This window comes from Salmo trutta, chromosome 30 (genome assembly GCF_901001165.1).
Source record: "Salmo trutta chromosome 30, fSalTru1.1, whole genome shotgun sequence".
In the NCBI taxonomy this organism is placed as follows: Eukaryota; Metazoa; Chordata; class Actinopteri; order Salmoniformes; family Salmonidae; genus Salmo; species Salmo trutta.
The window spans coordinates 15,540,052-15,553,779 of NC_042986.1; the positions used below are offsets into that span (position 1 = coordinate 15,540,052).

The 13,728-nt window shown below is 43.4% G+C and overlaps 1 protein-coding gene across 1 annotated transcript; it reads left to right on the top strand.

Moving 5' to 3' along the window:
- Window positions 1-8,312: 8,312 nt before the first annotated feature.
- LOC115168096 (tumor necrosis factor receptor superfamily member 9) lies at window positions 8,313-13,314 on the top strand. The gene is made up of 7 exons (XM_029723004.1): window positions 8,313-8,627; window positions 9,059-9,178; window positions 9,315-9,458; window positions 9,572-9,644; window positions 9,854-9,978; window positions 10,073-10,213; window positions 10,378-13,314. The coding sequence occupies exons 1-7, from the start codon at window positions 8,495-8,497 to the stop codon at window positions 10,488-10,490; spliced, it is 849 nt and encodes a 282-aa protein (XP_029578864.1). The 5' UTR covers window positions 8,313-8,494; the 3' UTR covers window positions 10,491-13,314.
- The last annotated feature ends 414 nt before the right edge of the window (window positions 13,315-13,728 follow it).

Below are 13,728 nucleotides of genomic sequence, written 5' to 3' on the forward strand. Positions count from 1 at the left end.
GTCAATTGAATCCTGACCTCCACAACAGACTCATGTTGTGAACACATTAGATGTTTTACTGTTTCTACATACACTATATATGCAAAGGTATGTGGACACCCCTTCAAATTTGTGGATTCGGCTATTTCAGCCACACCCGTTGCTGACAGGTGTATAAAATCGAGCACACAGCCTTGCAATCTCTATAGACAAACGTTGGCAGTAGAATGGCCTTACTGAAGAGCTCAGTGACTTTCAACATGGCACCGTCATAGGATGCCACCTTTCCAACAATTCAGTGCGTCTGTCCTCGGTTGCAACACTCACTACCAAGTTCCTAACTGCCTCTGGAAGCAACATCAGCACCATAACTGCTCGTCAGGAGCTTCATGAAATGGGTTTCCATGGCCGAGCAGCCGCACACAAGCCTAAGATCACCATACGCAATGCCAAGCGTCGGCTGGAGTGGTGTAAAGCTCGCCGCCATTGAACTCTGGAGCAGTGGAAATGCATTCTCTGGAGTGATGAATCACGCTTCACCATCTGGCAGTCTGACGGACAAATCTGGGTTTGGCGGGTGCCAGGAAAACTCTACCTGCCCCAATGCATAGTGCTAACTGTAAAGTTTGGTGGAGGAGGAATAATGGTCTGGGGCTAGGCCCCTTAGTTCCATTGAAGGAAAATCTTAACGCTACAGCATACAATGCTACATTAACGCTACAGCATTGTAAACAATTCTGTGCTTCCAACTTTGTGGCAACAGTTTGGGGAAGGCCCGTTCCTGTTTCAGCATGACAATGTCCCCGTGCACAAAGCGAGGTCCATACAGAAATGGTTTGTCGAGATCGGTGTGGTAGAACTTGACTGGCCTGCACAGAGCCCTGACCTCAACCCCATCGAAAACCTGGGATGAATTGGAACGCCGACTGCGAGCCAGACCTAATCGACCAACATCGGTGCCCGACCTCACTAATGCTCGTGGCTGAATGGAAGCCAGTCCCCGCAGCAGTGTTCCAACATCTAGTGGAAAGTCTTCCCAGAAGAGTGGAGGCTGTAATAGCAGTAAAGGGGGACCAACTAAATATTAATGCCCATGATTTTGAATTGAGATGTTCGACGAGCAGGTGTCCACACTTTTGGTCATGTAGTGTAGCTGCAAACAGAGTTGCAAACACTGGCCGTCCACCACAGATCTACTACCTAAAACAGATCTGATCATCATCAGTTAAAGTCAACAGGGTCTCTTAAAAGCGGATGGATGTCCCCCTCCAGTCATCAGTGTTGACTGAAACAGAGATCAGAGTGATAACCAATGCTTCTCACAGTGAGGTGTGCAGTTCTGTACAGTGTAGGTATTTTTCTGTGATATCACCAGATCATTTTTGATAAAATTCCAGCCCTTGATTTGAAAATCCTTCTTGTGAAACAAATTGGTTAAGCTGTGTTTAAGGCCTAAGATCAATCTTTAACCGGCGATAGCTGTGCAGCCAATGGCAATGTCCAATTTAGGTATAATGCCAGGAGCCACTTGTGGATTTGACAGTTCCACTTCCAACACTGCCAAAACAAACGCTATGAGGATGATGGCTTAAGCAGATCTGATTACAGATTCTGCTATAGAAATGTAAAGGTAGTTTCCGATTGAGCTGACATATGCAATGTTTACCATGAATGTAGTCTCCGCAAACGTGGGAACATTGCCTTTAAAATCCACAATGCCTATAACCTGCAATCGGATTAAATCCCGGCCCAAGTCTATCGACAACACAGAAACGGTGTGATGCATAAGACCTTTCTGTCGCAGCACTCTAATCATTATTTGAGCACTTTTTCATTCTCTCTCTTGCTCTCTCTCTGGCCCTTTAGTATGAAACAGTGTTTGCAATCAAAGCTTTGTCTTTCGTTTTATTTCTTTACAAAAACAGAAATAAATTGTACATAGAAATGTATTATATATAAGAATAAAAAATATATATGTACAAAGATTTTGTCTGTATTTCTTTAAAAAAAACTAAAACATTGTGAACCTGCAATTGATGTGCTGTTCGGTTGTGGATTTGAGTTTTTTTGCAGAAACCAGTAAAAAGGTTGGTTTGACAACTTTTAACTGTATTACATGACGGTAAGTGTTGTACATATCTAAATGGAAGCCAATATCCATATTAGTTGCATTTACTATATTTAACCAGCAGTAAGAGCCCATATACATAGGCCTACACTATACACCGTGTTTCAATAATGTGGTGTTATTTCTGGCAAGGAAGTGTGGACTAAGTTCTGTAACGTGTTATTTTACTGTCCTTGCCTTCAAAGCCCTGATGAAGTAATCTGCTTTGATGTTAAATCTACCCGCCTTTGAGTGGAACTTACTGGTACAAACACTGCTGTACTTTCCCTGTGGGCTGATGGTCTGATGCTGAGGGAGGCTAACACCAGGCCAGAGCAGACCCCGCTCTGAAGGCCATGAGACCCTGCTGAAATGTTATACGTCACAGTCACATGAGTGGGAGGATGTGGTGTTTCTAACAGGAAATGATGTGTCTGCTGTGGCCCAAGAGGCGAGGAGGCGACCCCAGATGCAGAGGCGGAGCTTCTACTGTAGACTCACTAGAGCAAGGTTCTCCAGGGCTACAGATCAGAACACGTGGTGACTACTATAGCTGTGTTGCACAGCTGGTGGAATCTATTGTGAGAGATGTGGAGTGACTCAGTATGACCCTGATGCAAATGTCTAAACCCACTATATAAAAAGGTTCTGTTATCTGTGAAAAACTTTACTCCAAACTGCCTAAGCCCACAGACTGACTATGAGCAGCTCTTATTTGGTCTACCATACAGTGTTTCAATTTCTCTTTTACTATGACAAGCTGTAGTGTTAGGGGTCTACATTACGGCTTTCTGTCTGTGTACGCAAGTGTTGTCTAGAGTGGGAGACGTGGGTGTTTGCTATTGACGTAAGGTGTTTAGGCAGAGGAGGTGTTGACATTTGATGTCATGACCTTACATCCTACGCCCCGGTGTGTAGGACGAAGTGGGGGGTGTGAAAGGTAGAAAGAAAATCAAAGACAGATACTTAGAAGCAAAACACAAAGGTGCAAATAGTTTACCCCAACAGTTCAACCAGGTTACCCAATGGGATCTAACAATGTAATTGTTTGAGAGTAGGTAATCCCAAAGGATGGGATCTAACATGATACATACTGTTAGAGCTCATCCTTTGAAGGTGCATACACAAATAGATAGGGAAGTGGTGAGAAAAATGTAGCAAATGAAAAAAAGAGACAGTGACAGGAGAAAGGAAAGTGACAGGAGAAAAGAACACTAGAATGGCATTACAATGTCTCCAAAGCTGTAATGCTAGCCCCAACCCCAGCTTCATGTCCACGTCCAGGCTCAACCCCAACCTTAGCCATAACCCTAACCTCAACCCTAGCTTCATGTCCACATCCCGGCTCAACCCCAACCGTAGCCCCAACCCCAGCTTCATGTCCACGTCCCGGCTCAACCCCAACCTTAGCCATAACCCTAGCTTCATGTCCACGTCCAGGCTCAACCCCAACCCTAGCCATAACCCTAACCTCAACCCTAGCTTCATGTCTACACCCCGGCTCAACCCCAACCCTAGCCATAACCCTAACCTCAACCCTAGCTTCATGTCTACACCCTGGTTCAACCCCAACCTTAGCCATAACCCTAGCTTCATGTCCAAACCCCGGCTCAACCCCAACCTTAGCCCCAACCCTAGCTTCATGTCCACATCCCGGCTCAACCCCAACCTTAGCCATAACCCTAACTTCATGTCCACATCCCGGCTCAACCCCAACCTTAGCCATAACCCTAGCTTCATGTCCAAACCCCGGCTCAACCCCAACCCTAGCCATAACCCTAACCTCAACCCTAGCTTCATGTCCAAACCCCGGCTCAACACCAACCTTAGCCATAATCCTAGCTTCATGTCCAAACCCCGGCTCAACCCCAACCCTAGCCATAACCCTAACCTCAACCCTAGCTTCATGTCTACACCCTGGTTCAACCCCAACCCTAGCCATAACCCTAACCTCAACCCTAGCTTCATGTCTACACCCTGGTTCAACCCCAACCCTAGCCATAAACCTAGCTTCATGTTCACACCCTGGTTCAACCCCAACCCTAGCCATAACCCTAACCTCAACCCTAGCTTCATGTCGACACCCTAGTTCAACCCCAACCCTAGCCATAAACCTAGCTTCATGTTCACACCCTGGTTCAACCCCAACCCTAGCCATAACCCTAACCTCAACCCTAGCTTCATGTCGACACCCTGGTTCAACCCCAACCCTAGCCATAAACCTAGCTTCATGTTCACAACCTGGTTCAACCCCAACCCTAGCCATAACCCTAACCTCAACCCTAGCTTCGTGTCGACACCCTGGTTCAACCCCAACCCTAGCCATAAACCTAGCTTCATGTCCACACACTGGCTCAAACTATTCGAAGAGGGCTTGATTTGTCTGCTTGAAATTTTACGAGGTAATGTGTTTTTCATGCAAATTTTGGAAAGGAGTCATTGGTACTTTCAAGACAAAACAAGTTGCTTTTTGTTTCACTTTCAATTTCCATGCTTCGTCAGTCTATCACAGGCAACTATTTGTGTAATAATAGTATTTGTAAACTCCCAAATCAGCCTCGTGGGTGACTCAGTCAAAACAACAGCTGATAGGCACAAGGGCATGACAAGGAAAGTTTCAAAGTTGTATAATGCCTTCTCCCAAACCATGTGTTGCACTGCACAATATACCATGTAATGCCCTAACGCTTCTTTCTCTCCGTCTCTCAGCCTGGCCTTGTTCTCACCTGAGAAATACATTTGGCAATGTCTTCCTCTCTGTCCTAAGAGGACATTCCCATTTTCCCATTGTGTGAGTGGGTGAATAATTATAACATAATTTATCTTTGTTCTTCTGTCAGTACAATGTCATCACATTCCCTTGAGACATTCACCAAGCTTAAAAGCATAAACTGGGCTCAATTCTGACCCCAGTTTGTCAAAAATGTCATCATTTTGAAACCCTTTCTTTGACCCATTTTCAAACTTTGTCAAGCAACTAGTTACCAAAAAATAATAAAGAATGCTATTATTTCTTTGTTAATATGGAGGAATGAAAATATAAAATTATATTTTGTATACTAGTGGGGCGCTTAAGCAAAAAAATTACTCAATCGTCCACTATGTGATAAAAGCACAACATTTGGCACATTGGTAGATGTATGTAGTACAGTATACCCTGAAAATATATAGATATGGAGCCACCATTTGGCCCCATGGGGTCCTGGCAGACATTTAAAAAAATGGCAGCCGATGGTAACACTGTTTTATAACTCAAAAATTGTACCGGCGAACTATGAACTGAAAAGCTGTCATTTGTGACTGAAACTTGTAAACGTGTGCTTTTAACAATGTACATTTGTTGATTGCTAGGCATACAAATAACATTATTTATTGATACATTTGAAACGAGGTCTAGTTGTGGCCGCAACCGGACTAGATTGTGAACGACTCTTGGCGGAATGCATTGCTTGACTGCCATGAGGGTGATAAGTAGCCTGAAGACTTACACTAAATTCTTCAGCTGCATTGTCATTAGCCACAAGGCCTATCTCTCACGGGGGTGGGGCATGTGGTTGGCGTTCCATTCACTACCGAAAATGTTGACGAGAGGACACCCAACGGCCGGCAGTGGGAGTTGATGGAATGAGATGGATTTTGGCAGAGTTTCTGCTAATTTTCTCATTGATAAAACATTTTATCTCCATACAGTTTTGTTTCCAAAACTAGAATATGTAACAAACAGAGTGGACTGTGTTTTGTAGACTTTACCCTTTGCCAACGTTTCGAAATATTGGCTTGTTTAGGAGTGCAAGGGCGAATTGAGTTATTGCACACGCGCAACTCAGAGTAGGCGTTCCCTAACAGAAATATGCAAATAAAATGTTTAGAACACACGAATAGGACCTTGCTAGCTCATGCTTGGCTCTGCCCACCTCCTTGCTTGTTCTGCCAACTATGATTAAAAGCACAGAATCATTTAGAATGCCATTGTATGTATGTTGCAGCGTTAAGATTTCCCTTTACTAAGGGGCCTGAAACATGAAAAACAGCTCCAGACCATTATTCCTCCTCCACCAAACTTTACAGTTGGCACTATGCATTGGGACAGGTAGCATTCTCCTGGCAAACCCAGATTCATCTATTGGACTGCCATATGGTGAAGCGTGATTCATCACTCCAGAGAATGCATTTCCACAGCTCCAGAGTCCAATGTCGGCGAGCTTTACACAACTCCAGCTGACGTTTGTCATTGAGCATGGTGACCTTGGCTAGTGTGTGGCTGCTCAGCCATGGAAACCCATTTCATGAAGCTCCCGTCGAACAGTTATTGAGCAGAAGGTAGTTTGGAACTCGGTACTGAGTGTTGCAACCGAGGACGATTTTTACACGCTTCAGCACTTGGTGGTCCCGTTCTGTGAGCTTGTGTGGCTTATCAATTTGCGGCTGCGCCGTTGTTGCTCCTAGATATTTCCACTTCACAATAACAGCACTTACAGTTGACCAGGGCAGCTCTAGCAGGGCAAACATTTGACGAACTGACTTGTTGGAAAGGTGACGTGCTATGACGGTGCCACGTTAACAGTCACTGAGCTCTTCAGTAAGGCCATTCTACTGCCAGTGTTTGTCTATGGAGATTGCTGTGTGCTCGATTTTATACACCTGTCATCAACGGGAGTGACTGAAATAGCCGAATCCACAAATTTGAAGGGGTGTCCACATACATTTGTATATATAGTGTAGCTAGCTATTTACATCCTATCAAATCTGTCGTCTTGTGTGTTGGTTAGCCTCCTAGCGAGTAGCCAATGCCAGGGCAAGCAAGGTTAGGTATCAAGCTTGCTAACTTATCCTAGCAACGACGCTCGCCGTATATCTAGCTAGCGAGAAAGCTAGTTGGCATTGGGAGTACGGGGTAACGTTAGTTACAGCGTGGTGAGGGTGAATTAAACGATTTCTTCAACATCTTGAATTACATGATTTCTTCAACATCTGGCTAGCTAGTTATCTATATAGCTAGTTGTAGCCAAAGGACTTTCTACAATTTCTAGCTAGCTAGCAACATTAGCCTGTCTCATCCGGTGTCCTGTGTGAATTTAAGTATGCTCCCTCTAATTCTCTCTCGCTTGCTCTTTCTTTCTCCTCTCCGAGGACCTGAGCCCTAGGACCATGCCTCAGGACTACCTGGCCTGATGACTCCTTGCTGTCCCCAGTCCACCTGGTCATGCTGCTGTTCACTGGACGTGCTACCTTGTCCCGGACCTGCTGTTCTGTCTAACTCCGAATGATCGGCTATGAAAAGCCAATATGACATCATTCATATTCTTGAGGTAGTGTTAACGCAATTCGAGCTAGCCCACCAAGACCAGACCAAACCGGTTTGACTTCAAAGTACGAGGCATTAGATACAGCTACAACAGGACTTGGTTTTCGCCATTTGTATTGAGAAAAGACCATAAGCGTTAGACCGGATATATAATTCCCCAATATCTACCCCAAAACAGACGTCCCAACACGGAAACGAAAGAACAACTAACGGGCGTATTATTTGGCGGGAGCATGGCGTCTGGGTAGCCAGGCAAGATGATACGCAATACGATTCGTTCTCGAGTTCGCTGAGCACAGGCTGTATGTTTTAGTTTCTCATTCTGGCACCATGCGATCAATTATCCGTTCTAAACATGTATTTCTATGCTCATGATCTATAGGAGGTCGGTTTACGTCTCTGGAGCCGCTGAGCTGGAAGAGCGAACGGCTAAAATAAACGTCGTTCAAAGAGAACGAATCGTTCAACTGCACATCACGTCTCCACTCGTGGACCGCAACGTCAGTGAGAAGGCTACAGGACAGAAGATGACGTGTTTTCATAGGAAACTGAAGACAAACTGTGTTGACAATCTTTTCATTCTCCAATTTAGTTTCGTTACTTGTATTTGTCATTTCAACGTTTTATTGAACATCTCCCTGCGTGTAATTAGTTCTGTTGACATATCCCTTTCAAGCACTTAATCTGCGTCTCAAATAGTTTATTTTACGCACGCAACAGGTGACAAATAGATAACCGTTAGGATTTGTCGGCGGTAGGTAGCCTAGTGGTTAGAGCGTTGGGCCAGTAACCGAAAAATTGCTGGATTAAATCCGTGAGTTGACAAGGTAAAAATCTGCCCCGTCATTGTAAATAAGAATGTGTTCTTAACCGATTTGCCTAGTTAAAAAAAAAAAATTGTCCACGCCCCCCCCCCCCCAAACTACATAAAGGCAGGAGAGTTTGAAGTCTCATCATGAGAGGGTGCTTTCAAGTAGGGTACTGCTGTTGTCTATTCCATTTGGATTATTATTACTGTCAAGCAACTGCACTGCTGTCTCCTGGGATCCATAGCCCTTCTGTGTTCCTAATTGTCTGTGTGAATTGGAGGGCAGCGAGAGAAGATGCATCTGGTCCTCGAGGTACTGTGTATCTCTATGTTCACACGGTGTTGCCTGAGTAGCACTGGTGAGAGAGGTTGTCAACAATGGACAACCTCTGCTCCTTCTGATGTCTGCTGTGAAAGGTGCAATCCAGGTAAATGTCTAAACTAGGCTACTGTAAATGGTTTAACTTTAAATGTAACCTATAAATAATCAAGAATGAATGTAATAAGGCTTGGATTTTGAGAAGTAAATTCTAAAGGCTTTATCTGGTTAAATAATCTCTTTCATGGGGATGAACAATCTAGTGTATCCCAGGTTAATTAAATAATATGTATCCTTTAGTGGGTATACCACAGTGACCCAGTTGCGTTTCAGTGGCTTCTATTAGTACCACAAGAGGGGGATGTATGGATAATGATGTATGGGTAATGATCAAACAACTGTATCTGGCATGTGGAAGAGGACTGGAAATATTTTCCTATCAAATACATTTACCGTCCATTGCAATAGCCACTGATGGAGCGATTGTGATGTTATTATGGATGTAGATGTTTTCAATTGTTGTCTGTGTATTTTGTGTAGGGAACCGTCTGGTGACACGCTGTGGACCAGACCCAGAAAAGCTCTGCGTTCCATGTAGGAATGAGACCTACACAACTGATGGTACATCACACTCCTGTCTCAGGTGTACTCAGTGTGTAGGTATGTCACCAGAGATTCACCCATTTGATAGAATCTATTCTCCTCTGCACTTAAATATCTATTGTTGATGAGCGAGACACTTGAACATATATTGATTTTACTCCTCTTTTGCTTGCTTGCGTTTGTGTGTGTGTAGGTGGCGCCCAATTCCTTAAGAAGGCCTGTACAAAAAGCAAGGACACAGAATGTGACTGTAGAGCAGGATTCCGATGTGGTGATGACCACTGCTCCTTCTGTGTTGAGGAGTGTGGGAAGGGCCAGGAACCTCTTCCCGCTTCACGTAAGACACACATCTCTACCTGCAGACATTCAGGCATGCCTAGTAAGAGACAAGATCAGGACACATGGAAAAATGTTCACCAAGTCCCAACCTCTGCATGTCTGTCTCCATAGGGTCCTGCCGGAATTGTCCAGATGGGACCTTCAATGACAAAATCCATGAGAAGTGCAAGTCTTGGAGGACAAGGTTAGATTTAATCCCCCCTTTAAACTCCGAGTTTGCGTCAATATTGGAGTTACCGATAGTACTAATGCCATTGCATAAATTACCGTATGACGCAAAACACTTGACTTAATCTCAGCAACTCAGAACTAAAATCCTCCGCTATGGCTACTCAATGTAATCTGATATTGGAGAGCCAATCCTTAATCTTTATTTCTCCGTCTCTGTCCCAGCTGTCTGCATCCCAATGAACACATTGTTGCAGTGGGAGATGCCGTTAGTGACAGCAAGTGCAGCATTGCCAACATTGAAACGCCCGAAGTCAACACCTTACCTTCAACACAGGCGGACCCTGAGGGTAAGACCAGTGAATCTAACCCATGGCAAAATGTATGTTATTATATCACCTTGTTTTAAAAAAAAGATGACAGACTCTTTCTTTGATGGCACAGGGCTGGTTTGGGCTATAAGTGCCTCATTTGGGGTCTTTATCATCCTTATCATCTTGTTTCTGGTCATCATCATCACCAAAAAGCAGCCAGAGAAGACAGCCCCCAAGGAGCCAACCCTTAATGAGGCAATTCCCCCTACAGGTAATTAGATGCTTATACAATTTGATTCATTCCTACTCATCATACTGCAGTGCAACATCATTCTTCGTCAGCTTTCAAACTGTAATCCTGAACGTGAACGAAGCTTCAACATAATTTCATCTGAGATTGAGCCAATCTTCACCTGCGTTCTCCCTCTGTCTCAGATGAACCCATGAGCCTGGTGGTGACCAGTTTCCACCACCCTCAGCAGGAGCAGGGCAGCAGCTCTGAAATCCTGTGCTCCCAGGACTTTGAGACCAAGCTCCTGCCTGTGTGAGTGGCAGTGGACTTACTTTCTCGTGTACTTATTTCTACTTCATGTGTTTTTGTTCCACTTTACTTTAATTTATTTTTTTAAGAGTATTACTGATATTTATTGTTGAGAAAGGCATATCACTGTACTTGTGCATGTGACAATTAACTTGGAACAGGGTCGTACTGGGTCTGACCTATTGATCACTACTTCACACTGGCAGTCTGATGCCTACACATTGCTAGCCTCAAGCCCGGGCTGACGCTGATACAGTTGGACTCCAGCTCTGCTGGACCATGCTACTGAGTGGCTGGGACTAAGACATTGAGGCTTAGATCACTTTTTGAATTTGTGATGTCTTATTCTGTGATATTTTTAATACCTCAGTCATTTTCTTATCTCACAGGCACATTCAAAGGTAAACTAGTCACTATGTTAATAAAATCATGTAGTTAGTAAACTGATATTCAAATGTCAGTAGTGATGGGGAAGTTTAGGGAGAAAACATTGTCACTATATGACATGTATTAGCAATTGGCTGCAGCTGGACTAGTTCAACTATTTACATTTTCTGGTTTCATAAAGGACATTTGCCATCAGTTTATGGCCTGAATATGAAATACTACTCTTGAAATGTGTATGAAGGTAGTATCAAAGCCATGACCTGTCTTAATGTAACAGTGATTGAGGGGGTAACAGCAGTAAAAGGAAGAAAAAAACACAGGAAGCTCTGTATAGTTGTGACTGGCAGCCTCCATGCCTCCCACTGGCTTATACAGTATCATAGTCACGTTTGTTCTCAGTTCCCTGAATGGCTAAACCTAGCTGCCCACAGTTTCTAAGCTGAAGGGAATACCCCTACTTAATATACTGTACAACCCAAAGTGTCACGGACGTTTCATTGCGCAAGGTATGACGAAGAGCAAGTACAGGGTAATGCCTCAGCACTTTATGAATTAGATTTATAACAATGTACCAATGTGGTACAGTATGTGACTTGGAGCCACTTTCCTGTGTGAATGTATTGCTTTTGTTGACTGGTATATTGTCAAGGACATTCCAATTGGATCATTCATCCCACCCTCCCCTGTAACCATTCCCCAAGTCATTGCTGTAAATGAGAGAATGTGTTATCAGTCAACCTACCTGGTAAAATAAACCTTGACAAGGTCATTGAAATGTGTGCAGGATACAGTATGGCGTTATAATAAAGGCAGCTTAATCTACCCAACTTGACATTTCCAGGAAGAGATTCAGAAAAGGGTCTGGACATTCCAAATAATGTAGGAAGAAATGCTAAGGTCAGAGAATTCTCTCAGGTGGGGGTTTCCCCTTTACACAAGTGTATAAGGTAATTGGAAAAGTCTGTTAACTAATACAAATGTTAATTGCACTTGACACACAATTTACAGGGTAGGCAATAGGCATTGAATGTGATCAAAGGGCTTCCTTCAACCCAGTCTGATAAGACCAGAGTTCTTTCACCACTGTAGTTTTGCAATCGTAAGCATTATCTATCGGTGTTCCTTCGGCTTGCTGGACATGCTTGTTAACTCAAGCCCACTTAGCCCTGGTTGTTAGAAATAAATACTCCCTCTGGGCTTTCTGCTAGGCAGAGCTGGGAAAGCCCAGAGGATTATGATTTAATGTGTTATATTAATCCTATAGTACTATCACTGCTGGGAAATGACACAACGAGGAGCATCGGTCATGTGTAAATAAAGCTCACAGAATTATGAACGCTGTATGACTAATAGGAGTCACACAGGGAAGAGGGGAAACAGTCTGTCAAACACGCTGTATGACTAATAGGAGTCACACAGGGAAGAGGAGAAACAGTCTGTCAAACACGCTGGAAGAGCACCTCAGGCAGAGGATCCTATAGAAACTTCCCTTTCAGATCTGTACTAATGTAACCTTTACTTTTCATGCAGCCTGGTCTCTGACTAGACGTAACATAGTAAATCCAGGACACTCAAATTATATAGTATGATATGTTACGGTTGGTATGGTTACTTAAGGCAAAAGTAGGGTTGTTGGTCAGTGTGGCTGGATGGACGTTTAACGCGAACATCTCGCACAAGTTCGAATCTCATGGCGGATAACTTTAGCAACTTTTTACTACCTTTTAGTTACTTGTTAGCTAATGCTCCCCCTAACCTTAAACCTAACACCCCCTAGCCCAGCTAATGTTAGCCAGCTGGCTAGAATTCGTAACATATACATTTTGCAAATTTGTGACATACGAAATACAATTAATATTATAACATACGAAATGGGTGATAGCCACATTAATACATACCATACAAATCATCATACTAAATGGAGTGTCTCGGATTTATGTACAGAATAATACGAAATGCTCAGAGACCAGGTTGCCCTTTCAGATCTGTACTAATGTAACCTTCACTTTTCATGAGTCTGCTTCTCTGTAGAGTAGTGCATCACAGTTCACACCCACACTTAGTTACTGTATTTTTCTAGTTTGACAGGCGTAGCCCACAGATGGAACATTTCACAATTAGGGCCTACATGGTGGAAAATGTGAACCCACACTCATGGAATGGGCCTACAGTAGTAGTAGTGTAAATTAGTCATCACCACCACAAATTACTGTCACAGTAATCCGAGGGCAGGGCTTTTAGAAAGCCAGTTACACTAAAGACGATAGTTACATTGATGGATTTTTAGAGTGCCGTCCATGAGAATATCCTTACGTACTTGGACTGGCCGGCCCCTGGGATTTTATGTATTGCATGTCTTTTCACTTAGGCTCAGAGATTTTGTTGATTAAATAAGCAATATTGTTTCATATTTGTTTATATAATTAAAGAACTAGCAAATACCACTGGATTGTCTTATTGTATCCCTTTTACCACAAGGATCTTGGCAGGAAATGTGCCCCGTGTGGCTTAGTTGGTAGAGCATGGCGCTTGCAATGCCAGGGTTATGGGTTAGATTACCACAGGTGAACCAGTACAACAACAAAAATGTATGCACTCACTACTATAAGTCATTCTGGCTAAGTGTGTCTGCTAAATGACAAATGTAAAATTGTAACTTATGTATGACCTTGAAAAAAAATAAAAGATCAGCTACATTTACTGCAGCACATCTCGTCAGCATCAGCTTCTCTAAGAAAGAGGAATTAATATCACAGCTGAGGTTTCATGGGTGTTCATTTTATTCAGAAACACTTCAGAGAAACCTGAGAGCACTGATCCCAGTGCTATAAAGATAAGTTCTAGCAGTGATTTGTCTT

Bases quoted from the DNA above. Each gene is read 5' to 3' on its own strand.
- LOC115168096 (XM_029723004.1), top strand. From the start codon at position 8,495: ATGCATCTGGTCCTCGAGGTACTGTGTATCTCTATGTTCACACGGTGT. The intron at 8,628-9,058 runs GTAAATGTCTAA...TATTTTGTGTAG, and splicing joins CTGTGAAAGGTGCAATCCAG to GGAACCGTCTGGTGACACGC. The intron at 9,645-9,853 runs GTTAGATTTAAT...TCTCTGTCCCAG, and splicing joins TGCAAGTCTTGGAGGACAAG to CTGTCTGCATCCCAATGAAC.